This window comes from Cynocephalus volans, chromosome 18, assembly GCF_027409185.1.
Source record: "Cynocephalus volans isolate mCynVol1 chromosome 18, mCynVol1.pri, whole genome shotgun sequence".
Taxonomy (NCBI): Eukaryota; Metazoa; Chordata; class Mammalia; order Dermoptera; family Cynocephalidae; genus Cynocephalus; species Cynocephalus volans.
This window is the reverse complement of record NC_084477.1, coordinates 8,758,901-8,786,461: the sequence shown is the minus strand read 5'-3', so window position 1 is coordinate 8,786,461 and position 27,561 is coordinate 8,758,901. Positions and strand designations below refer to the sequence as shown.

Sequence of the window (27,561 nt, the reverse complement as noted above, 5' to 3'; positions counted from 1 at the left end):
GACCATACTGGTCTGTGAAGATCCAGCTCAGGCACCATTTCTTTTAGAAAGCTTTCCTGGAGCCTCCTGATTCTGTTAGAGATCTCTCTCCTTTGTGCTCCCACGACATGTAGTCCACATCTTTTGTATTGTACTTCCCGCATGATGTCACAATTATATACATATTTTATATATTTGTTTATATATTTGTCTTTTCCATCAGACTGTTAGATTCTTAAGGGCGGGAAATACTGTATTATGCTTAGCATAAAGCCTATAAATTTAAAAATTCTCAATAAATACTGAACGAATCCTCCTGAACTTCCATAGTATTAAACCTAGATAGATATTTCTCATGGCATTTACTGCCTTCCATATCACATAGTTCATAACTATGTAATTATAATAAAATAAGCATTTTGAGGTTTAGTTCAATGTCTGATTTGTCTTTTTATTCACCATTGTACATCACGTAAAAAATGCTAAAATGTTTAACAAAGAGAAATCTTTACTTCTTGGCTATCCCTAGTTCCAGACTAGATCTGGAGTATGCTAAAACCATGAAAAAGAACATGGATATATCAAAGTAAATATATGTATACTATCACTGTACTAAAAACAAGTCAAAATGCCTCTCAAAATTACCTTTGAGTGCAAAGGCCAACACATTTTCTAAGCTGGCATTGTTTAAAGCTAATAACAACATTAAATCACCATAGCAATAATTTCTTACCATAGTCTCTACCTAGAAATCAGAAAACTATTTTTATGACATCAGCAGAAAAGGGTGAATTATACTTTTTCCTGAAATACAATTAGAGGAAAACCACACACTTTCTCTCTTATACACACCTACATAAAGCATGGTTTTCTACAAACACTAAAATTAGATTGATGGCAAACACTGTAAACCTTGTCTTAATGTGCAATTGTATACTACTTTAAAACATGTATTTTATAGCTAGGTCTATGAATTGCCACCAGAACTTTAAGGCTGAATACAGAGGTAAGCACACAAGCAGAAACCAAAAGAAATAATCAATCTTAGGGGCACATAATTTGGTTTATAGTTTTTAAGTTTCAGTTAATGAATTCCAAGATGTCTTATTTTAATAAAACACCAAAGAGGTAAGAGATTGACTATGTAGTCATGTTTCTTTCCCTCCAGATTGCCTAAATATATAATATCACATATAATGCACAATAAAACGTATATAATATATACAACAATATACTTTATAATACATTGCCTAAATTGGGGAAGGATTGCATATTGACAATTTCTGAAATCAAAGATCTTCAAGTTGAGTTGTGCTGAAGATGTGGACAGAAGTTTTAAAACAAAAATTGAAGGAGGAAATTTCAGGAATGTCATTTCTCAGGAAAAGCTAGGCCTAATTTAGGTCATAAGATTAAAAAATATTTCATATTTTAAAATTCTGTCTTCTACTGATTCTCACATATGATCAATTTTCCCGAGATAGCAGCTAAAACTATGTGGCCAAGCCTCAGATTTCTGTGATTAGATATGACAGAATGTGAAAGAAGCTGGGAGAGAAAACAATGTTAATATCAAGAGATGAATGAAGGAAGCTGGGAGCCATGAGTGAAATTAAATATTTTTGTACATCTTAGCAAATTTTTGTATGAGGTTAAAACCTAGTCTAGAACTCAGCCTGCCAATACTCTCAGACTACTTGCTTCTCTTACACGCCAGAATGCAAGAAAGGAAAACAGTATTAGGACCAGACAGTTGGACTACAGATACTCTCTCCTCTTCCTGTATGTCTGATCTTTGTATTCCAGAGCTTTAATTAAATGACTTGCTCTTTCGTCCATGTAACAAAGTAAGAACAACTTCCAAAAAGCAAGGTGAGTACATTCCCATTTGCCAGACAAGTGGGCAATTTCCATTTTTGTGAACTGGGACTAAATGAAAAGAGTGCAGAATTGTAATATAATAAAACTGAAAACCTATCTAGACAATATATTTATCAAATATAAAGAGCAAGTAGTTTACTTATATGACTATAATTAGTATGACCTTTAATAGTCAAGCTAAGTGTTTTTTTGGTTCAGCTGAAAAGAAGGAAATGAACTGAATAGAATGGGAAGGTGCTGTGAGTGTGGTCTAGTAGTACCTGGATCTGCTACCACTGGGACGAAGGAAAGGGGGGGAGACATGGGAAAACCCAAGCTGCTGAGCTCCACTTGCGCCTCACTCTGCTTGTTACCTGGAGGACAAGGATGAGGCTGGGGCTAACATGGACCAATCACAGGCAGTCCAGGGTTAGGCACGTGGGGGTAAAGGAAAAGATGACAGCAGAAGAGGAAATAGTCTCTGTAGTAGAAGCGATCTTGGTACCCATTCCACTGCTTTCTTAATACCAAATACAGGAATGCCTTACCCTGGAGACCACTTATCAAAGTGGCCTCAATTTTTTAACTCAAACCCCCCTTTATTTGTCCTAAAGAATATCTGCATAACCCTTTATCACCACTTCCTTAAAAAGTCACTCCTACGAATGGGAAAGTAACCTACCCACTTACTACCATTTACTAATGTGGTAAATAATGGTTAAAACCACTGGACTAAATATTTCCTCAAGTTCTCCTTTAAAGTCTATGATTTAGGCTACTGGTTAGCTCAGTTGGTTAGAGTGTGATGCTGATAACACCAGGGGTTTGATTCCTGTACTGACAGCTGCCAAAAGAAAAGAAAAGCCTATGATTCCACACGCGGGAAAGCCCGAATGCCTATGTGATTCAGAGTTACAGAAGCAGAGTGCTGAGAATACGTTCTGCTTTGCCTGGCTGCCTCCTATCATTTTCCCAGAGGGAAGGAAGTGACTCGTGTCACATGTACGCCTTCTCTTCTGTCAGGAGGTGACTGAACAGTGTGACTTAAAAGGAAAGCATCCTGCTCTGCACATCTTCTCATATTGCCAAAAATTCCAGCATTCATTTGAACTTTGAAACAACAGGCAAAATATGCTGAGAAAAAACATTAAGGGTGGGGGAGTGATTACGTGTACGGTTGTAAATAAAGAAGCTCTAACTTTAACAGATTTGTATGGGAGGAGAAAAGTAGGAAGAGAGAAGCGGGAGGTAAGGTTGAGGACGACAGGTACTGGGGGGAAAGCTCTGACAGACCAGAGGGCAGCACTAGGGCAGCACTAGGACACTGGGCTCCTGGGGGCAGAGAGAGAAGACTGACACCAAAGGAAACTTGACTTCTGCGATTTTGCTTAATACTAGTCTTATTCCCTCCCATACCTTCAAGTTCCAGCTGCAATTCAAATCTCAAGTCTTCAAGAGAGGGTTAGCGAAAAATTGATAAAGGGTCACACACACAAAAAAATTATATTGTGTAATGGTGAATATACCAATTATCCTGATTTGAGCAACACATATTGCACACAGGTACTGAGATTTGACACGGCACCCCACAGATATGTACAATTGATGTTTCAATTGAAAAAATTAAAAATAATAAAATAAATAAAACAAATTTTAGTTCCTTAACATAATCTTTTCTATAGCAATGAGATAGAAAACAGAAAAGAATGACCAGAAAGATGTATATTATAGGTTAAACATTAGAGCCTACTTACTATAGAGAGCAGTCACATATTCTAAGTATCATATACAACAAGTAGATTCGGCACAAAGAACAATCAAGATTTGATTTGTTCCTCAAGAACCCAAATGCCTAATAGAAAGGGAGCAATAGAATTTGAGTTTTATACCAAATATCTTGGGTACTAAACCCAAGCATGCCAAGGACTGAATACCATCATTCAAAATATTTCATTATGACTTTGAGGATAAAAAGAATTAATGGCAACTCTGGGAGGGATCACAGTTGTGAACAAGAAACAAGAGAAAGGAGGTATCTGACATAAAATACAAATTAAGAACATAAAATATTTAAAATGGAAGCTTACTGCTGGCCTTTCCCCAACAGATAAAAATCATTTTCCAATGGCAATGTGATTTGACAATTCCGAAGAAAAGTATGGTGATTCAATATGGGCGGTGGGTGGAAGACTGTGTGGTGCAGAGCCAAGACAGAATTTAAGTGAAATGAAACTGATGGCCAAGAAAGGAAGCTAAAGAGAATACAGGAAAGGAGGGGAGCCAGACCATTAAGAGTAAGGAAATAATAACCAGTATTACTGAGGGCATTACATACACTGTTTCTTTTAAATCTTCAAACAACCTATGAGATTACCACTATTGTTATTCTTATTATCAGGTGAGCAAACTGGGGCACAGAAAGGTTATATAACTTCCTCTAAACTATACATCTAGAAAGAGATAAAGGCAGGATTTCAGCCAGCTTATGCGCTTAACCAGTAAATTGGGAGAATGGAGCTTAGAAAGCAAATGAGGGGGGAATCATGCCTTTTAAGAGCTGGAGTATGAGTTGTAAATGTTCCATGGCTTTTGTGAACTCAACTTCTTTTTATGGTAGTTCCTTTGTACTGCTATAAATTTTAGTTGCGTATTTGAACTGAGCTTATGTTGCATAACAGTGGGTACAGGATGAGAGAGGATACTCCCGGAGGAAAAGTAATAGTGGGAAGAGGCTGTGACTGAGCACTCGGTCATTACCAGTCGGGTGGTGGCAGGGGCAGAGGGCATGTTAAAGAAGACGCAAGCCAGGCTGAGGTGTGCATTCCTGCAGGACCTTCTTCTGGAAAGAGCTCATTTAGTTTGTCAAAATTCATACTGCTAGTATATTTTACAATTAAATTATTTTTGTAGAAGGCAAAGGGATGAAGACAAGAGTTTGTCAGAAAGAAAAATGAAAATGGTTTTTCAGTGGAAAAAACAGCTAAAATAATTTACTCAAACTTTCTTCCTATTCCAAGGTGGATGATGTATGTATGGAAATAGCATATGGAGTATTTGCATATACTGAACAGCAGATTATGACATGCAATAGCACTGGACATTTTATTACATTACAGAATTAACCAGAATAATTTTTTATCTCAAGAATAATAAAACTTTCCCTTTAGAATGGAAATGCGTACACTTTGGTATAAATATTCCGAACATTCAAAAATCATTTTTTTTGTTCAATAATTTTTAAAAACCCAGATCAAGAAGTTCCTTTAGTGGAAAATTATGCTAAATATTTTTTACAAAAAAAGGAATAAAAGCATTTAAAGAACTTCCCCTGTTTTAAAAACAGTTCTATGCAAAATGTTTGCATTTGAACTCATTTTATTTCCCTGCTTCTGGAAAGACTGAATGTTCAACATTTTATTGTCATAAAATGCTTTATGACAAGAATTACTGTCTCATTTAATATGAAGTAGAGAAAATGTATATGCCAGGCTGTAAAGGGAATGAATGATACACATTTAATAGAAATTTCTTATTTATCAAATCTATAGGATTTAGGAGAAAAAATGATAATGCAGTCAATTTATTGTGCATATACTGCATGTTAACTAAAATCACTTTCCACATTAGAAGAGAAATTCTGTCAGCATTAAAAATTGATTTGTACTGTTATTGTGCTACGATAGTCTATTGGAGAATTTAGTAAAAAATGTCACTTTTTCTGATTATACCAGAGGTTTATTTTTAACCATCACAGAAATTAAACTGTAAAGTGCTGAAAAGAAATGGGAAAAGTAAAATACAAATCAATACAAAAAATAAAAATAAGCAATTATTCATATATATAGTGGCAATAATTAAATAAGCATTCTTATTTAATTAATTTAAATTTATTAAAGTCTTTAAAATTTTTGCGAAGAATGGAAATATAGAGATTCACCGATGGGTAAAGCATTTTTCTTTTTACTTTATTATGTTTAATAATCATAAACCCTTTATTGTATTTAAGATTAAAAAAAGAAGCATATTTTGGCCCACAGATAAATTTTCAAGTGTGATTATTTCCAAAACTGACTGCATTACTGCAAATTCTTCAAATCAATTCACTGATCTCTTTTACTGAAGGATGCATTGGTTTGAAAATCAAAGACTTACGTCATCCAAAAAATCAATCAGTGAAGATGAGGAAGAAGAAAAGGAATCCTATTTAACGAATACAGCAATAAAAAAAATAGAAAATATGGATGAAGCAATTTAATAAGAACAAATAATAAATCAAAAATTTTGTAAAACAATTGAAAGGCAAATGACATTAATTCAAATAAATAAATGAGAAAAGCAGTCACTGTCATTGTTCTCAGGAAACTCAGAGATTCATTAATTACTTTTTGAAGAGTGATTCTTTTTCCCTTTACCAAAGGAATGAAATATAGTTCATATACTATGCCCAAAATGTAATAAAATGAAGCTTATGACAAATCATTAACAATCAACTTAAAGGTAAGCACTTTAGAAGGTAACAACTAAAACTAAGCAACAGAATCTCAGCTTCTAATTTTTCCCCCTAAAATGTAAGCTCTCTGAGGGAGGGACTTTGTCTATTTTGGTCAATACTGTATTTCTAGCACTTAGAACAGTGCCTTACACATAGATACAGGATTATTATTTGATAAATACAGATATAATTACCAACTTAAATTTTCTGAGACAAAAATATACTTTGTAACATGAAATTGATTTTTTTCAGCAAAGAATTTAAATACCAAGGAATGACAAACAGATAATCAACATTTCATTATTGTGAAATCTGCCTAACAGAGTCTATGTAATACATTTAACACATTCCTTACTGCAAACTTTAAAAAAAAAAACTGATTTGGAATGAGAACCAGCAACACCCTATTGTGAGCTTCAACACTTTTAGTTGGTTTTTATTGTGGTTCTATGCTTTGGAGGAAAAAAAAAGTGTCAAAATTATTTCAAAAATTGGGATTTGTTTTGCTCTTACTGTTTCTTAGGGGAGATGAAATTGCTTTTAAATCTTATATTTACTTTCATGTTTAAACCTTTCTTAGATGTTTTGTTAAATACAAATGTGTTGTTATAGTTTCCATAAGAACTCAGAACATATGTTTACGTTTATATAAGATTCTAGATCCTCTTACGTGAGATGCAATAAAAGTTTTATTGCAAGTGAATTTTAAATCACAAAGTGAACTTTAAATTAACCACAGGGGATATTTGAAAAGTTTAATACTTACTTCAAATTGATCCAGAGCATCGGTAGGCGTATTCAAAAATGCCAAGAAAGAGTGCTGTGAGTCTTGGTGCTCTATACCTAGAAGACAGCAGCAACTTTTTTTACACTAGAACAATTAAAACTAATTTTCATGGGTAACCTTTCCTATCTGAGTCTATTAAGTGCTGTTCACTAACTACTATACTTCGAAGCTACTCAATATTAATTCTACATATTTAAAAAAACATATATGAGTGGTTCCTAGAAAATCACTTAAATTTTATCCGTTTCTATAAAATACTTGTTTCTTGAATTACTTGATTTATTTTCTTTCTTTTTCCAGATAGCACATAATAAAACAACACATTAAATCTTCTGGTAGACGAGAGAATTTTAAAAATAGGGGCCCATTTACGTCTAATTTTTCTAAGCTAATTTATCACTATTTTGAAATACTATATTTTGAAATATATATAAATTTTGAAATTTATCACTATTTTGAAATAGTTTTCTATTTTGAAATACTCTTAGCAAGCATTTAGCATGCACTGACTAATATAAACAATCTTTTATAAGAGAATAATGCAGTGATAAAATTAGGGTACTTAATTTTGAAAAAATTTTTGTCAATCTGATTTCAGGTATCCTTTTATTGATAGATGAAGACTCCAAGCCCCAGTTTTTCTCAGATAAATCTTTAAAAATTTACACATATCTCTTGGCTATGCTATTATCTTTGAATGCATAACTTCCAAAACAATTCTTAAAACAAATAATGATAAATACGAGGGAGGAAAAGCAGAAAACCAGCAATCACACATTTTTAATTTCTATATCCACAGGAATTGACATCAAATGATTTGTTTACTTTCCATAATACTATCTAATAATATACCATAGTTACCTGATAAGGGAATATGTTCAGAAATTCACTTAGTCAACAAATATTTATTGAGAGCCTATTATGTGCCAGACACTGCTCTAGATACGGATATAATAGTAAACGAAGCATTAAAAAAAAAAAATCCTTGCCTTCATTATATAACTACCACATTACATTATTTAAATTGTTATAGTACCTTATGATTATACAGTGAAATTTTATTCTGCAATATTCAAAATCCAAATAAAAAAGCTTTGGTTAACACACCTTCATAAAGCAATATGATAAAGGTAAGTCTTTTTCAAGTTTACGTCTATTCTAAAAATGAGGTAGTCGACAGCATCTGGTACACAAGCTGTCCTCTGCACTGGTCTCTTTCCTATTAAATTGTCTTTAGCGCCACAAGTCATCCACGTGTAATGTATTCTTTTTTTTTCTCCTCACTAAACAATGTTTCTCCCTTCCATTCTTCATGAATTAAAACCTAGCTTGATTCTCATTTTAGCATGATGGCTTGTGCTCCTAATCTGAGTTCCTATTCACTTTTTCTGGACTCTTTCCTTTGCTTGCTCACTAAGAAACTCAATCAACAAAAATTCATTGAACATCAACTGTCTTTAACGGTTCTCATCAAATTAGTTCCTTTATGTGATTACTGTGTCTTCTAAAATTTTAAGCAACAGATGCAGAGGCCCAACTAGCTTCACCTCACTGTGTGCTGCAGGGCTGGGAATGAACGAAAAGCGCTCGGCCTAATGTGAAGCCCATTAACCAGTTCAGCATTCAGTGATAGCCTATGTCAGGAAAATGAATTTCGAGTAACTGCATGTAAGATATGTCTTTATTAAAAAAAAATAACATCCTGAATTTCCTTTTATTAAATCTTCACATCCTTATTGCCCACATTATGGAAAGGAAGTTTAAGAAGTTCATTTAATAGAGCTATCAAGTACTCTAAGTTAGCTTTCACAATAATGGAAAGATAGTCAAAGTTTTCAAAAAAAGTGGTAATAAATCCTGGGAAATTTCACAGGGCAAGCAATTTCAGTACCAAACTGGAAGAAGACACTGAAGTGCCAAAATAATTCTTCATTGTGGAATGCCCTATTAATACTGAATTAAATTGGGGCCGGCCCGTGGCTCACTCGGGAGAGTGCGGTGCTAATACTGAATTAAATTAATTGTTAGTTGCTTCAGTGTTACCTCAACCACCCTGGGAGTGCATCCTCCACAAGATCTTGTACATTCTAGGCACATAAAAAGTGCTCATAAATACTGGTTCAAGTACCCTTACCAAGTTCTAAATGTTAACACACAATGCCATCGTTAGAGTGAAACCTTATATGATAACATTTGAGAATATTACCAAGTACATTATAAAATAATTTTTTTCCAATCACAGAAATGTTATTCATGAAATAGTCCATGGCACTGAAAAAAACAGTCAAACATATAGCAAAGTGACTTTTTCTGTTGCTATGAAATCTGTAAACAATGTATATTAAGTAAAACAAAATGACCCAGAGACCAGTCTACCAAATGTATGTGTGTGTGTGCATCATGTATACGTACATACATTCATTAATGAGTGCCAGAATTGTTTATGAGAACAATTTTCCCACCTATGCAATAAGCTGATTCTTACGTAATAAAATGTATTCTTAACAAAATAAGTCCTGACTGATGCAAACACACATTCCCATACCCTTTTCAGATCTAAGCTCTTCGGTGTCCTTTATCAGTTGTTCAATTTCTGACAGTAGTTCCAAGTTCTTCTTCTCTGAATCTTTTAGTTTACTTAAATAAAGGGAAAAAGGAAAAATGTCATTAATCTTTATTACTGGTTAGTGAGCCATCTTGTATGCAGTCAGACTTATTTTGTGTGAACGTCTGTCATGCTAACTTAAGAGACTGCAAACTACTGCAGACAGGACAAACACAGCTTGCCACCTACTTTTATATAAATAAAGTTTTACTAAAACACAGCCAGGTGCACTCATTTAAGTACTGACTAAGGCTTAAGTACTGCTCTACAACAGAAGAGCTGAGTAGTTGTGACAGAGGCCCTCAAAGCCTAAAATATTTACTATCTGGTCCTTTATAGAAAAAGCTTGCTGATCCTTGGCTAAATTATTTACAAATGCTATAAAATCAAAGATTAATTTTAGAATTCTATTAGATTTCATGTGTAGACAATTATGAAAGTTGACCATATACAGGAGTAAGTCTGTAATTTTCAATTTGACTTATATTCCTGATTGATGAACATATGAGTTAACTTGTATGTCCTGGGCATAAAAATAAAAGATCATACTCATTTTAAATTACAACTCAGAGAACAACATTCAATAGCTGTTTATTCTGGGATTAATTCATATCCTCCAGAAAGTTTTTTTTTTTCCTTTTCAATACCACACAAGCACATTTAAGCATACCTAATTTAAGTCTGTTTTTTTTTTTAAACAAAAAGTTTATAAACAGGAACTTTATAATCCAACAGGATTATAAAGGATTGGATATGCCTTTATTTGATTTAAAACATTAATGACTACAGTTTAAGGACTAAGAACTTCACACCATTAAAAACTGAATTTATGGGCCTATATTCCTTCTCACGCTTTTGGAACTTATGGTATTCTGAGCATGCAGTGGATTATAGTTTCATTTGTGATGTGATCTTTGTATTGTTTCTCTATACTATCAATACCACCTATGCTGACTTATTTTTGAACCATGTTTATATCCAATTCAATAATGATTTTTCATTTTACTATTTATGAAATCAGAGCATAATTTTCTCTACTACTGTGACAAGAATTGAGGGGATGTGTTCATAACCTAACTGTCTCAGAGATGTGTCAAATACTTTTTAAAATACATATAGGAACATGAAAAACAATAATTATAATTAAAAGCTACACCATTATGAAATTCACCATCAACAGAACCTTCATTTGTAAAAGATCTATGGTAGAGGCCACAATTTTCAGATGACTATATTTTGTTCTGACAATATGCTGCATTTTTATACACAATGGCATTCTTGAACATGAAAAATATATAGATTTAATACAATAAAATTTGAAAGTCAACAAAATTTTATAAATAAAGGGAAAAGTAAATGATTGAATATTACTTAATACTACTAATTCTACTTTATGGTCATGCAAGAGGGAAAACAAGGCTGTATTAAAATACCATCACTACCTATGAGGCTTGAAAGCATCTATTCATTTTCAAATCTTAATAACTTTTTCTGGTGATCACTTTTTTCAAAAGAGCAATAGGTAGAAAATTAAACATGCAACTTCTCTCCAAATAATTTTTGATAAACTTAGAAATTATCACAGTAGGACTACATTATTCAACCTTACCATTCTGTTATTATGTTAGACGCCTTAACTTTATTCAGTTCTTCCTGGATCGCCTGTTTGGCTCTTATTTCTGCATCCAGAGCTGACTGCAGCTCCAGTCTAGCTGACATATCCAGTTTTGCAAAACGACGCATCTTCCAGGGCATATCCTATGAAATAATATCACTGTGTTTTTAGCTCCATCCTATTTTATTTCTAACATTTAAATTTAGTAATCCAAGTGAATTTGGAAGCTAATGATAAACACTACCTTTCTCTAATAACCGAACAGAAACACTACTTGTGAAAATATATTATTTTTCATTAAACTCAGAAGTAATTGTAAATACTCATATAAATGAGTTCTGTTTTTTAAATGGTTATTTCTAATAACAGCTATCCACACAAATTACAGTTAAGTAACTATGTGTTGTTTTCCTAAACTGGAAAAAACCTGAATTAACTGATTTCTCATGAAAAACTTTACAGTAGGCTAAAGTTTAGACAACTGATATAAGTAACCAGATTTGTTAGTGTTTTTGAGCCTTGTTCTTTCTAATTTGATTAGCCTCCATGCAAAATGGCAGAGCTTACTGTTGCTCGTGTACCCAAGCTGGAATTTCTTAATGCTTCCAATTCTTCAGTCATTTTAGAAGCTAAGGCCTGAAGATACCCTCGCGCATCCTTTTCATCACTGACCCTAGAATACACATGCATAAAGACAGAGAAAAGTACACAAATGAAACAAACAGAAAAACGTGAGTGAGATATATGTCATTTCAAAGTTTCATAAAGAAACAGTGATAGAAATTTAAAGATGTTCTTAAATAACTTCTTTCAAAAGGTCTACCACAGTACTATTAGAGGTGGGAAGAGGATTTGAACTATTCAGTTATGTACTAATTAAAGCTAGCAATATTTAGGAAAGTCTGAGTTACTCATATCTGAGAAATTAGTAAAACTTGACCCTTGAACCACAGAGTTAACACTCTTTAAATCTAACATGTAACACACATACACATACGCACTCACGTGTGAAGCTTTCTAAAGAATACTAAGATTTCTCATTAATTCGATTTTGCCATTTTATCTTGTGAAAACCCAACACATCCTTCTTAAAACTGAAGTATATTAAACTTAGAAAGTTTAAAATAGGATATTCTACCAAAATCACTGTACTGTAATAAAGCTCTTCTGTTTTCTAAAATGATCAATAAAATAACAAAGAGAAAAGATTAAAGTTTACTGAAGCCCAGTTTCTACATAGTGTCTTAAGGCTATGTAGCTTATAAAACTGTTATAATTTTAGATAGAAAAATTTTCAGATTATATTCAGTAAGACAAATTCCACATTTTAGAATTTCTCAAGAAAGTTTGCATTTCTTACACCTCCTCCAGAACAAGGGAGGGAGGCAGGAGAAGGGGGTGGATACCCAGCATATGAAAATCTACGAAAAAAGGTCCTGTGAGAAGAATGAAAACCATTGGTATATAGAAAGCCATCTTGCACAGAGAAAAAAATGGAGTTAACATTTGCAGTACTGAGAAGTGTATTCCAATATAATTATGGGAAGACAATTTGCCTTTGTGCAGGCTGGTTGTTTTCAAAGAAAATCCAGGTCACTGAAGCCATGACGAAAGGATAGTTCGGGTATTTCAATATCTATCTGTGAAGCATACAGTAGACATGTTTAAATCTTGAGTCTCGCTTTAGCATCTTTTAGAATTTAAACTCTGAGAAGTCAAATTCATACGTATGTATGTACGTAAGTGTATCTTAAAGAGGCCCTTGAAAATGGGGTCAATGCTATGTTCTCTCAGATAGGAGGTTGTTTTTGGAGTACAAGCAAAAGAATCTAAAAAGAGAAGAAATAAAACCCTTGTAAAAAGTTGCCCACTTTAGTGATAGTTAATAATTTTAGGCTCTATGCACATATAAATATTTTTATTGCCGTCTAAAGAAAAACAGCTTTAGAAATTATTTTTAGAAATATTTTTAAAATATTTCTATTTTTGTGTAGTAAGAGACTATTTCCTTCTAAAAGGAGGAATCAGTAAAGGGACACAAAAATCAACTACATTGTATATTGATAAAATAAAATATAAATAAATAAATAAATTTTAAAGAATAAATAAATTAAATATTTTAATTTTTGTGTAGTGGGAGACTATTTCCTTCCGAGAGATCCTAAGATGGCGGTGGCTGCGGTGGTTGGCGCGGAGTAGTTGAGGTGGAAAAGGCAGCCACTGGGCCTTAGGCAGCTGGGAAACTTGTGGACCTTTCTCTTGCCATCTCTTAAGGGAGGACCACTGCTGGTGGCTGGTCGTGGGGGCTGACCACCACTTTGCCCTTGGCAGGAGAGGCTGCCTCAGTTACAGGCAACAGCTTTGAAGTATGGAGCAGGAAAAGAACTGTTTCTTAGCTGCAAAAGCAAGTCTCTAAACAGGGAACATGGTGCCGGGGCTGCTGTTGATGCAGCCAGGATCCCGGAGGCCAGGGCCGCGCTGAAGGCGGCCAGCTGCCCTATTCAGGATTCGAGGTTTCAGGCCGGCATGAAAGAAGATTCCTGGGAGCGCCCGAGCCGCGCCGCAGGACCGACTGAGCAGCCCGAGGCGGCAGCGGCCGAGAACGGGGACGGCGACAAAGCAGAGGCACAGAGGGAGCCGCCCGACCCGGCACAGCCCTGTGAATGACCCCCGGCCCGGCCCTGCTCAGGGGGCAGACGCCCACCCAGCTTCCGCCTGCCCCACTGGGCCACTCACCGCCCCCGGGGCTGCCTCCATTTTCTCAGGTGGTGGCAGCTCTGGCCCGGCTCGGCCAAGCCTGTCCTACTTGCCAGGCTCGGATCCTCACTGAGCCTTCCCACTTGCTTGCCCCGGCGCGGGGCTTCCCGGGGCTTGCGGGCCGGCCTCCCCTCCCAACCCCTCCACGGTTCTCTAGCGGGGCTGGTGGCATGGGGCGTCCCCAGCCAGCATCGGGAGGGCAAGGAAGTATGGGCTGGGTCGCCTGTCACTCCACTGCACCCTGGGCTCCAGCCCCCGGTAAACTTCCGGTTGCTGGGAGGCAGATACCATCTCTGCGGCCACTAGTTCGGAAAAACGCCTAACCGATTTCTGGTTAGGAATAGTGTGGTTGGAGAGTGCCCAAGTTCGCTTGAACCTGCCGGAGAGCTGACTGCGGGTGGGCACCAGACTTGGTCCGCGCCGGGGGGATTCAAAGGTGAACTGTGTGCTGTGGGCTCCTCCCCTGAGGAGCTTACGCTCTAGTGTGGGAGATAAGACAAGTACACAAATAACCGCGATACAAGGAGGAAAGTAATAAGTCCCAAGAAAGATCTACACAGTGCTACAAAGGCACCCAGAGCGACCGGTCGTCTGCGCCTAGCAGAAACCTGGTAGACTTCCTGGGCCAGGCGGTGCGGAGCAGGGTCTTGAAGGCCCAGCTGATAGACGAGGGTTGCAGAAGACACGCCCCAGCCCAGCCCAGTGCGCACAGAGCGAGGAGACGTCCGGCTAGGGAGGCACAGACTCGACAGAAACCACACACCCTGTGGGGTCGCCACTGCATGATCCAACAGCCCGGGCCAGAGCGCATGGAACAGGGAGAAGTCCTGCACGGGAAGTGGAAGCTCAGCAGAGACCACACACCCTGCCGTACCGCCCTGTGATCCAGCAGCCCAGCAGAGTCCAAGTTGACCAGAGAGGTGGCTCCCCGAGAGGCCCAAGACCCGAGGCAACCACACACACAAGGCACTAGAGGCCAACTGAGCAGTCACGGAGGTAGCCATACCAAATTGGCAACCACAGCAACATCTTAGTTAGTCAATAGTCTCAAACTGGTGGACTGTGAAACCCCCTGCCACAATGAATAAACATCAAAAAAAAGATACCAGAAATACAAAAAATCAAGAAAGTACACCACCAAAAGTTAATAAATCTCAAACTCTAGATCCTATAGAACAAGAAGCCCTTGAAATGACTGACAAGAAATTTCGAGTGATAATTCTAAGGAAACTGAATGAGATACAAGAAAACTCAGCTAGACATCATGATAAAATGAGGAAAAGTATACAGGACCTGAAAGAGGAAATGTACAAGGAAATCAATGTCCTGAAAAAAAATGTAGCAGAACTTGCTGAACTGAAGAAGTTATTCAGCGAAATAAAAAACACAACGGAGCGTTTAACCAGCAGGCTTGTCGAAGTTGAAGAGAGAACCTCTGAACTTGAAGATGGGCTGTTTGAAACAACACAAGCAGACAAAAAGAAAGAAAAAAGAATCAAAGACACTGAAGAAAATCTGAGAGAGATATCAGACAACCTTAAGCGCTCAAATATCCGAGTCATGGGTATTCCAGAAGGGGAGGAAAAGAGAGATTCCATTGAAAACATATTCAACAAAATAGTGGCAGAAAACTTCCCAGGTATAGGAAAACTCACAGATCTTCAGATCCAGGAAGCTCAACGATCTCCAAACGTATTCAACCCAAAAAGGCCTTCTCCAAGACATGTTATAGCCAAATTGGCAAAACTCAGAGACAAAGAGAGAATCTTAAAAGCTGCAAGAGAGAAGCGTCAAATCACCTATAAGGGAGCCCCAATCAGGCTAACATCAGACTTTTCATCACAAACCCTAAAAGACAGAAAGGAATGGGATGATATAGTCAAAATACTAAAAGACAGAGATTTCCAGCCAAGAATACTCTACCCTGCAAGGCTATACTTCCAAAATGAAGGGCAAATAGTATATTTCTCAGACAAACAAAAACTGCGGGAGTTCACTACCACACTACCACCCTTACAAGAACTGAGTTTGGTTCCTGAAAAACAGCTACCACTGCCATAAAAAAAAACCCAAGAAAAATCAAAACTCACTAGTATAATAAAAATGGCATTCATGAAGAGAAAACAAACAAACAAAAACGCTATCTACAATCTAAGGAACCAACAAACACAGAAACCAAACAGTAAATCAGAAAGCAAGGAACAAAAGACACCTAAGACAACCAAACAACCAATAAAATGCTAGGAATGAATCAACACCTTTAAATAACAACTCTTAATGTAAAAGGCTTAAATTCCCCAATCAAAAGACACAGACTGGCTGACTGGATCAAAAAGGAGGACCCAACTATATGCTGCTTACAAAAGACCCACCTCACCCATAAAGATTCACATAGACTAAGAGTGAAAGGATGGAAAAAGATTTACCATGCAAAGAGAAAAGAAAAACGAGCTGGAGCAGCTATTCTTATATCTGACAAAACAGACTTTAAACTAAAAACCATAAAAAGAGACAATGAGGGACACTACTTAATGATAAAAGGACTGATCCATCAAGAAGACATAACAATCATAAATATGTACGCACCCAATGTTGGAGCAGCCAGATTTATAAAACAAACTCTATTAGACCTAAAGAAGGAAACAGACACTAATACCATAATAGCAGGGGACCTGAACATCCCACTGTCAATATTAGACAGATCATCTAGGGAAAGAATCAGTAGAGAAACACAAGATCTAAACAAGACTCTAGACCAATTGGAATTGGCAGATATCTACAGAACATTCCATCCAACAACCTCAGAATATTCATTCTTCTCATCAGCACATGGATCATTCTCCAGGATAGATCACATATTAGGTCACAAATCAAGTCTCAATAAATTCAAAAAAATTGGAATTATCCCATGTACTTTCTCAGACCACAATGGATTAAAACTAGAAATTAATAACAAACGAAACTCTGGAAACTATACAAACACATGGAAATTAAACAGCATTCTACTTAATGACATATGGGTCCAAGAAGAAATCAAGCAGAAAATCAAAAAATTTATTGAAACTAACGAAAATAATGATACATCATACCAAAACCTGTGGGATACTTCAAAAGCATTATTAAGGGGGAAATTTATTGCATTAAATGCTCACCTCAGAAGAATGGAAAGATGGCAAGTGAACAACCTAACACTTCACCTTAAAGAACTAGAAAAACAAGAACAAGCCAAACCTAAAGTTAGCAGACGGAAAGAAATCATTAAGATCAGAGCAGAACTAAATGAAATTGAAAACCAAAAAACAATTCAAAAGATCAATGAATCAAAAAGTTGGTTTTTTGAAATGATAAATAAAAGTGACAAACCATTAGCATGGCTAACAAAAAAAAGAAGAGAGAGATTCAAATAACAAAACTTAGAAATGAAAAAGGCGATGTTACAACTGATTCATCTGAAATACAAGGAATCATTCGAGACTACTATAAACAACTATACGCCAACAAATTTGAAAATCTGGAGGAAATGGATAAATTTCTGGACACACACAAGTTCCCAAAACTGAGCCATGAAGACGTAGAAAATTTGAACAGACCAATAACAATAAAGGAGATTGAAGCTGTTATCAGAAGGCTCCCAACAAAGAAAAGCCCAGGACCAGATGGATTCACAGCAGAATTTTACCAAACATTCAAACAGAAATTGACACCGATTCTTTACAAACTATTCCAAAAGATTGAAACAGACGCAAATCTCCCAAACTCATTCTATGAAGCAAACATCATCCTGATACCAAAACCAGGTAAAGATATAACCAAAAAAGAAAAAGAAAACTACAGGCCAATATCCTTGATAAATATAGATGCAAAAATCCTCACTAAAATACTAGCAAACAGAATACAGCAACACATACGTGAAATTATTCACCACGATCAAGTGGGATTCATCCCAGACATGCAAGGTTGGTTCAACATACGCAAATCAATAAATGTGATACACCATATTAATAAACTCAAACACAAGGACCATATGATCATCTCTATAGATGCTGAAAAAGCATTTGATAAAGTTCAGCACTCATTCATGTCAAAGACCCTCTATAAGTTAGGTATAGAGGGAAAGTATCTCAACATAATTAAAGCCATATATGACAAACCCACTGCCAATATCATCCTGAATGGGGAAAAGCTGAAAGCTTTTCCTTTAAGAACAGGAACTAGACAAGGATGCCCACTCTCACCACTCCTATTCAACATAGTGTTGGAAGTACTAGCCAGAGCAATCAGAGAAGAGAAGGAAATAAAGGGCATCCAGATTGGAAAAGATGAAGTCAAACTGTCCCTGTTTGCAGATGACATGATCCTATATATCAAACAGCCTAAAACCTCTACAAAAAAACTCTTGGAATTGATAAATGATTTCAGTACAGTAGCAGGATACAAAATCAACACACAAAAATCAGTAGCATTTCTTTTCTCCAATAGTGAACATGCAGAATGAGAAATCAAGAAAGCCTGCCCATTTACAATAGCCACCCAAAAAATAAAATACTTAGGAATTGAGTTAACCAAGGAGGTGAAAAATCTCTATAATGAGAACTACAAACCACTGCTGAGAGAAATTAGAGAGGATACAAGAAGATGGAAAGATATCCCATTCTCTTGGATTGGAAGAATCAACATACTGAAAATGTCCATACTTCCCAAAGTGATATACAAATTCAATGCAATCCCCATCAAAATTCCAAAGACATTTTTCTCAGAAATGGAAAGAACTATCCAGACATTTATATGGAATAATAAAAGACCATGCGTAGCCAAAGCAATGCTGAGCAAAAAAAATAAAGCTGGAGGCATAACACTACCTGACTTTAAGCTAGACTACAAAGCTATAATAACCAAAACAGTATGGTACTGGCATAAAAACAGACACACTGATCAATGGAATAGAATAGAGAATCCAGAAATCAACCCACACACTTACTGCCATCTGATCTTTGACAAAGGCACCAAGCCTATTCACTGGGGAAGGGACTGCCTCTTCAGCAAATGGAGCTGGGATAACTGGATATCCATATGCAGGAGAATGAAACTAGACCCATACCTCTCACCATATACTAAAATCAACTCAAAATGGATTAAGGATTTAAATATACACCCTGAAACAATAAAACTTCTTAAAGAAAATATAGGAGAAACACTTCAGGAAATAGGACTGGGCACAGACTTCATGAATACGACCCCAAAAGCACGGGCAACCAAAGGAAAAATAAACAAATGGGATTATATCAAACTAAAAAGCTTCTGCACAGCAAAAGAAACAATTAACAGAGTTAAAAGACAACCAACAGAGTGGGAGAAAATATTTGCAAAATATACATCTGACAAAGGATTAATATCCAGAATATATAAGGAACTCAAACAACTGTACAAGAAGAAAACAAGCAACCTGATTAAAAAATGGGCAAAAGAGCTAAGTAGGCATTTCTCTAAGGAAGATATACAAATGGCCAACAGACATATGAAAAAATGCTCAACATCACTTAGCATCCGGGAAATGCAAATCAAAACTACACTGAGATACCATCTAACCCCAGTCAGGATGGCTAAAATCCAAAAGACTCTGAACGATAAATGCTGGCGAGGTTGCGGAGAAAAAGGAACTCTCATACATTGTTGGTGGGACTGCAAAATGGAGCAGCCTCTATGGAAAATGGTATGGAGGTTCCTCAAACAATTGCAGATAGATCTACCATATGACCCAGCTATCCCACTGCTGGGAATATACCCAGAGGAACGGAAATCATCAAGTCGAAGGTATACCTGTTCCCCAATGTTCATCGCAGCACTCTTTACAATAGCCAAGAGTTGGAACCAGCCCAAATGTCCATCATCGGATGAGTGGATATGGAAAATGTGGTACATCTACACAACGGAATACTAGTCAGCTATAAAAACGAATGAAATACTGCCATTTGCAACAACATGGATGGACCTCGAGAGAATTATATTAAGTGAAACGAGTCATCCACAGAAAGAGAAATACCACATGTTCTCACTTATTGGTGGGAGCTAAAAATTAATATATAAATTAACACACACACACACACACACACACACACACACACACACACAAAAAAAAAAAAAAAACGGGGGGGGAGAAGATATAACAACCACAATTACTTGAAGTTGATACGACAAGCAAACAGAGGGGACATTGGTGGGGGGGTGGGGAGGGAGGGATGTTTTGGTAAGGGGCAACAATAATCAGCCACAATGTATATCGACAAAATAAAATTAAAAAAAAAAAAAAAACTTACAAGGAACTTGAGAAGAAAAAAAAATAAAAATATCAACAAATCGATATATTCACTACAAATTATTAAACCCAATGACTTGGGACAAAATAAATAAATAAATAAATAAAAATAAAATTAGATGGGAAAAAAAAAAAAGTCTTTTTACTCTGGATACCACAAGTGACTGCAATCTTTTAAATCATCTAATCTATGGTATAATGAATATATGGGATGAAGGAAGATTTTCTTTTTTAGAGTACAAAGAAAGATACTTACACAGTAACAAAGAAGAAAACTACATTATCATTTAAGTGGCCAGGCTAACTGGCCTCCACTAGTGCTCGTTTAATATCTACCACAGCTTGGAGATCTCACCTTACACACATTTCCAGGAACCTGTGAAGTCCAACATATTTTATTAACTTGGAAAATCAAATAACTTCTTGTAAATCGCTTTTATGTTGTCTGAAATTCTGTGTGACCAACTCTTCTTTCTAACTTTGCTTGTTAGCTACATGTTGAACACATGTACATTCCCTTCCACTAATTGTCAACTTCTGATTAAACCTATGTCTATTTTTCTTGGCTACAGAGAATTACTGGCAGGGAGGATTAAAAAAAAAGAAAGAAAGAAAGAAAAGACCCAGTCAGCTATAAACTCATATCATTTAAGTTCCACCAGATCCTAGGTTTTTGCACAACTCCTTTTCACAATCATTGCTATTTTTCTATTTCTGACCCTGATCTTCCTCACTTTCCCAGCCCCAGCAATACCTCTCACGCCTTGCTTCTATGCCATCTGGTTACATTTCCTGATACTCGTTCTCGAGTCAATAGACCTGGTTTCAAATCCTAGCTCTGCTGCTTACCAGCTGTGTGACTTTGGATAAGTCACTTACCCCTTTCACTCTGTTATCTCATCTCTAAAATGTAGTGATAATAATACCTGCCTCATAAAACTGTTGTGATAACTAAATGAGAATACATGTGAATTTTCAGCTTAATGTCTGGAACATAGTATGTTTTAATCAGTATGAGCTATTACCACACACAAATAAAGATTAATGAATGAGAAATGTTTGGAATAATGTGAATGGCTTTCAATAAAGGTTTCCTTATTAATAAAACATTCCCCTGGTTCTCCTACACAGCTGTTTCCTCCACCTTTCATTATGTAGCCGTCACCATTCTCCTGCTTTCTTTTCTCTTAAAAAGATCTTAACTTCAATGGCCTTATTCACTAAGAATTTAATCCCCAAACTTATATTTCAAATCCTAACATCTATGCCAGCTTTTCAAAAGCATAACAGAAATCTCCACTCAGATGACGGGATCACCTCGGTCTCACCAACAAGTAAAAGAACAGATAAAACTGATCACATCATCTTTTCCAAGGGTTGCTCCCTCTCAATTTTATTTCAATGATACCATCATTTTCTTAGTGTCTCAGAATTTCAGAAATATTAATTCTTCCTCATCCCTTGCCCTTCTTTTATGATTAGTAATTAAGTCCTATAGATCCTTTCTTCATAATGCCTCCTGCATCTGTTCACTGTTCCCTCCACTCTCCTTGTATTTCATCCTGAGCATTACTGTTAAGAGTTATCTGCCTAATACATCACTTAATCAGTGCCATTATCCTCTGCAAAAACCCCCTCCTCCTCCTTATAAATAAGTGAAGTTCAAATTCTTATCTGGTATTCACGGCAACTGTGTTGCAGTTAGTTTATTAATCTTATTTCCTGCTACTCTTTTACATGAATTCTCCAATTTGGTCAATATAGGTGTAGGACCTTTTATTAAACTCAGTGTTTTCAAAACAAGCACAACATCATTCAACTGATTATCCCCATCTCTCTTGGTTACCCAGTCTGAGGTAATTCTCTCTCCTCTATAATACTATTTTTTTAAAAATCTGTATTTATATAATAAGTAATGCAATTTACATTAAAGTCTTCTAACTTATCTCCAGCTCTGGTCACATTAGTTTTTAAAATTTAAATGTTAAGTGATAAGCTAGTTGAAGACAAAGAACTACATTCATGGGCTTTTCTGTCTCCTATTGCAGCAGATGAGTGACTTATTTGTGAGAAGGTACATTTAAAAAATTAATCTTATGGACTAGCTGACTAATCTAACCTGTCTTTGTAATACTACTTCAGAGGGTGGAAGTGAAGTCCTCATAGGAAAAGGAGGAAGGAACATAGCTAGACAGCCATCAGAAGTGCCTTCAGACAAGGTTTTATATATAGTAGTGTTTGTTTTATATTAAAACTGCTCATTTGTCCCATGGAAACATTTAAAATTCTGTATATCACAAATTTCCATAATCTTATTTTGGCATTGTTTCATTTTTTAATATACCAGATTCAAAAAAAGGAAATAGCCTGAGTCTTCTGTCCTTCATAAGTCTGGATATTATATGTCAGAGAGAAAACTTTCAAGTAGTGCAAAATTCTGAGAGCAGGGAATGTATATTTTACTTTTTGCCTATTAGGCATTTACTAATTTATCTGATAAATTAGTCCATTTCTAAATAACAGCTTTTATGCAAAGTAACTTCCCTGTCTTTCTGATGTCTTCTGCATATTTTGCTTGAATGTGAAAAGTGTAGAGTGAGTGTCTAAGGCATGATACAAAAATGTTCATCTTCATCCTTTCTATTAACCCTTTCTACAGAGCACATTTAAAGCTCCCTTCCTTCCTTTACCAGAACCACATCCCATTCCAGCTGAACTCATCATGCCGGTCACTGGAAAAGATCAGTGGTCTAGGATCACAGGTTTTGGCCATACCAGTTTTGTTTTCTGTAAAGTCATTTTCACAGCTCCATCTCAATTATAAATTTGATTACATAATAAAGGAATTATAAATAATAAGTCATAATTTTGATATTATAAATTTGGTTAAAGATTAAAATGACTTTGCTTCACAAAAGTAGACTTGATGACATGAATGTAAATTAAACATTAATGAGCCAATAACTGTACTGTCTGGAATACAACCAAATTCCCACAGTCCGGGTATTTACCTTTGTGCACTAAATAGGCACATTCATAAGCCAAAGAGTAGTTAACGTAAGAGATCTACAAGGACTGGCTGGTTAGCTCAGTTAGATTGTGGTGTTATAACACCAAGGTCAAGAGGTCAAATCCCTGCACCAGCCAGCTCCCCCCCGCAAAACAAGAGCTTTACAGTTAAGCCAATATCAAAATACTTGAGTCATTTGGGTAAAATTACTTGAAAGTAAAGTGTTTATTCACTTTTGATTTTAGCTAAGAAGGAGGCTCTTGATCTGGTATAAGTAAAGAAAATGGAAAATGAACCAAAATATGATCACAGAAAATTATAATTCCCAACTAATGACTAGTCTATAGATACGTGAAGAAACTAGTGATTTCGATATAAATTAAACACCCATCATGTGGCAAAAAGGGTAACAAATTTAAATATAAAAAGTTAAGCTACATGTTTTTATTAGAAAAAAGTCCTCGTATTTTACTTTCTCCGTGTATTATAAAAATATGTAATTTTTATAAGCACCATAATGATTACATAATGAATGAATTAATGTGAAGGTTACTAAGATAAATATTCCAAATTAAATCTGAGAGCTGAAGGAACAGTTAATTAAACTGTAATAATTTAAGGTTTTTAAAATGCCATGTGTGAATTAATCTGTTAAAATTAGGAGAAAAGGTGACAGAACAGCATCTTCAGCTTCTAAATTTTTCTCAGGCTTTCTGAAAGCAACATCCATAGCTAGTACATGAGTTTCTTCGGTTCTCTGAGAACCAACTCTGACTTCAGGTAGGATAACATTTTCTTTTCTCAGAAAGAAATATCAGATTTCAATGAAGCTATGTAAAAGTTGGTATGGGACATCTGTTGGAGTTAGGAAACAGGAACATAACAGAAAACACAGCTGAGCAAAAAGAAGACATCAGTAACTTATCCTTCATAGCAGACAAATAAGGTAAAGTACATGTTAGCAGCCTCCTGGAATTCACACCAACTTGGTCATACACATATGTCCACAATCAGCCACAAAACACATCTTAAAAGAGTACTCACCACTGAATGATTTCTGTGATTTGGGCTTCCCAATGTGCAACTGATTCTTTCTTGTCTGCTAGATCTTTTACCTCTTCTTCTAACTGCTGGTTGTGCAAACTTAAGTTCTCATACAAAGTGGTAAGCTGAAAGGTAGTTTTAAATGGGCACGACTTTTAGGACCAGGAATTCAAGGTACTCAGATACCTACTGTTCAATCTGGTAAGTCACCATCTTCCACTCAGCAATGCTTGTCTTTTTATTATTACGTACCCTTCTGATGAATGAATTTGCAAATGCTATCAAATACTCTCTGAATTCTTTCTTTGCTTCTCCCCTGCACCCTACACTGAATCAGTTCTGTGAACACTCTCCATTCGCCAGAAGATCGCCCAAATCTGTTGGTAACATCACCTCTCATTTTTTTTTTGTCTGAAAATGTCTTTGTCTTAAAAAAAAAAATTATAATTTCAAGCAAATTCAAAAACGGACAGTGTTTAAGTGAATTCCCATGGCCCACCACCCAACTTTGCCAATTTTGTTTAATTTATACCCTTGTCCTCTTACCTCCTCTTGTACTATCCTGACACAAACACTAGAGATCCTACAACTTTATCCATACACATTTCTGTGTGCATCTCTAAAAATAAGGCTCTCTTTTTAAATATAACCACAACATCATATTTAAACAAATTCAAAAATTTCCTAATATCACATAGTTCCACTTATTTCAAGATGTCTTAAGATATTTTAAGTTTGTTAAATTGAATCATGATGCCAATAAATAAACACAGCTTAATGGTTTGATAAGTCTTTTTACATCTTTATCTATAGGTTTCCTTCCAACACTTTTATTTTTCTTATGATTTACTTGTTGAAGAAAGTAGGTTGTTACGCAGAGTATTCTAAATTTCTGAATTTTTGTGTCCACTTTTCAAAGATAATTTTTCTATACATAACATTCTAAGTTGGCAGTTATTTTAATTCAGCACTTTGAACATGTCAGTCCTTTTCTACTAGATTCAATTTGTTTGTTTCCTGTTGGAAAGTCAGCTTTCGGTCTAACTTTTACTCTTTTAAATATAATGTTTTGTCTCTGGTTGCTTTTAGGATTTTATGTTGGTTGTTGGTTTTTGGCAGTTCTTCTATGACTTGTCTATGCAGAGTTTGATTTCTACTTATTACCTTTAGGGTTTGTGGCAATTCTTTAATTTGTGGCAGTTTCTAAATAGGTTGGGAGAATTATGTGCTATTAACCCTTCAAATATTCCTTCTGCCACAGTCTCTTTCTTCCTCCTCCTGGGAAACCAAATATTTGCAAGCTAGATCTTTTCACCATGTCCCCTATGTCTCATATTCTCTTTTCTGCTTTTTCTACACTTTTTAATCCCTGTCCATAATTTAGTCTTTTTTAAAAAACATACCCCGTCCTTTCTTTGGCTCTTTCCAATCTGCTGTTAGAACTTTCTCTTGGATATTTTGGCTATTTTATTTTCCCATCTAGATATTCTAGTTGACTCTTTTGTATAGATTCCAGTTGTCTGCTGAAATTCTTCATCATGTCTTCTACATACCACACAGTTATTTTAAAGTCCATTTTCTTGAACATATGACATAGTTATCTTAAAGTCCATTTGTGAAAATTCCATAGTGGGAACTCCTGTGTGTCTATTTGTATAGACTGCCTGGTTTTCTTTTCTTTTTCCCTTTTTTAATTTAGTTTTTGCTATTATGTTTTTTCTCTTGGTTTTCAGTGATTTGCTTGTGTGTGCTAGTATGCCTGGTAATTTTTTACTGCATGCCACACATTGTATATGAAAATTTTAGAGATAATTTGAGACTCTGGATAATGTCTTCCTCTAGGGACTATTTACTTCTATTTTTGACAGACAATTAGACTAAACAAAGATCAGGGATTAAACTACTTAGAGGACTCCATAATCACTTGAGCCAATTTTTTATAATAAGTCTCTGTATATATACATAACCTATTGGTTCTGTTTCTCTGAAGAACACTAACTAAACAGGTTGAAACCATGTTCTAATTCAAGGGTCTGTAAACTTTTCCAGTTAAAACAAACAGATAAATATTTTCACCTTTCTGGGTCACATATGGTATATTACATATTTTTCTTCTTTTTTAAAAATGTTAAGGGAAGCCCCAACCCCTACTGACCTTAACATATGCATTCTGCTTCTGTACAAATTGCTTGCTAAAATAAATGGGGAATCCAGGATGGGGAGGGGCTACAGGGCTAACTGCAAAATTAGCTTATGTACCGCTGGCTTGCTTGCTTTGGCTAGATTGTGTCCGGCGTGAAAAATTCCCGACTAGCTAAAAATAAAAGCTGCGAGAGGTTTCAACTCGGGGCTGCGCTTCTCGATTGGCCTACGTAGCCCTGGCTGCCAGAAGTAAACTCTTTTCCTTATCCTATCACCCGGTTCTCGTGGGCAAATTTCTTTTACCCGTCAGACGTTGGCCATAACAAAAATAACCATTTGAAAATGTAAAGATCATTCTTAGTTTGTGGGTCATACGAAAACAGTCCACAGCAATATTTGGCCACAAGTCATAGTTGGCTGCATACTAGGTTGTCAAGAATTCTCCTATGACCCAGGTTTGTTTCTGGTATTTGTATTTTAATCTGTCCTTCTGTGCAAAGATAGGCACTTTTGGCACAAATCACAAACGCAAAGTTTCGTTTCTTCCTTTCTGCCAAAGGAACAAATCGTTTATTGATACACAAGTTGTCTGTAATTCCCCATTTAATTCTACCTTCAATTGCCTTGTCTTCTCAGAAGAAAACGAAATCCAAAGAAGCTATAACTGCCAGCACACACCCTGATGTACCTATTACAAACATAGGATTTAAGTTACTTCAGGGTGTGCCACTCACTTCTGAAAATGTAGTTTACCACCTTTTTTTAAAAAATAGTTTTATTGAGGTATAATTTACATAACAGAAAATTCACCCATGATAAGTGCACAGTTCAATGCTTTTTAGCAAATTTAAACAGTTGTGCAATGATTGCTACAATCCAGTTCTGGAATACTTCCAATACCTGGGAAATTCCCCCTTGCCTGTTTGCAGTTGATCCTGGCTCCCACCTTGAGTTCCA

The 27,561-nt window shown here is 35.9% G+C and overlaps 1 protein-coding gene across 16 annotated transcripts in view; it reads right to left on the bottom strand.

Moving 5' to 3' along the window:
- CDC42BPA (CDC42 binding protein kinase alpha) overlaps positions 1–27,561 on the bottom strand; it is a 302,649-nt gene that overhangs the window by 55,506 nt on the left and 219,582 nt on the right. For 8 of the 16 annotated variants that reach the window (XR_010022324.1, XM_063082833.1, XM_063082832.1 and 5 more), the window contains 6 exons: positions 24,463–24,587; positions 11,906–12,011; positions 11,333–11,481; positions 9,664–9,755; positions 7,098–7,174; positions 5,992–6,039 (listed from right to left, as the gene is read on the bottom strand). Coding sequence is in view for 15 of the 16 variants with exons in the window: in XM_063082833.1 (XP_062938903.1) it covers positions 5,992–6,039; positions 7,098–7,174; positions 9,664–9,755; positions 11,333–11,481; positions 11,906–12,011; positions 24,463–24,587 (597 nt within the window). In the remaining variant the exon portion in view is untranslated. The remainder of the gene's footprint in view (positions 1–5,991; positions 6,040–7,097; positions 7,175–9,663; positions 9,756–11,332; positions 11,482–11,905; positions 12,012–24,462; positions 24,588–27,561) is intronic. The other 8 variants (XM_063082831.1, XM_063082822.1, XM_063082827.1 and 5 more) reach the window with 1 other exon arrangement.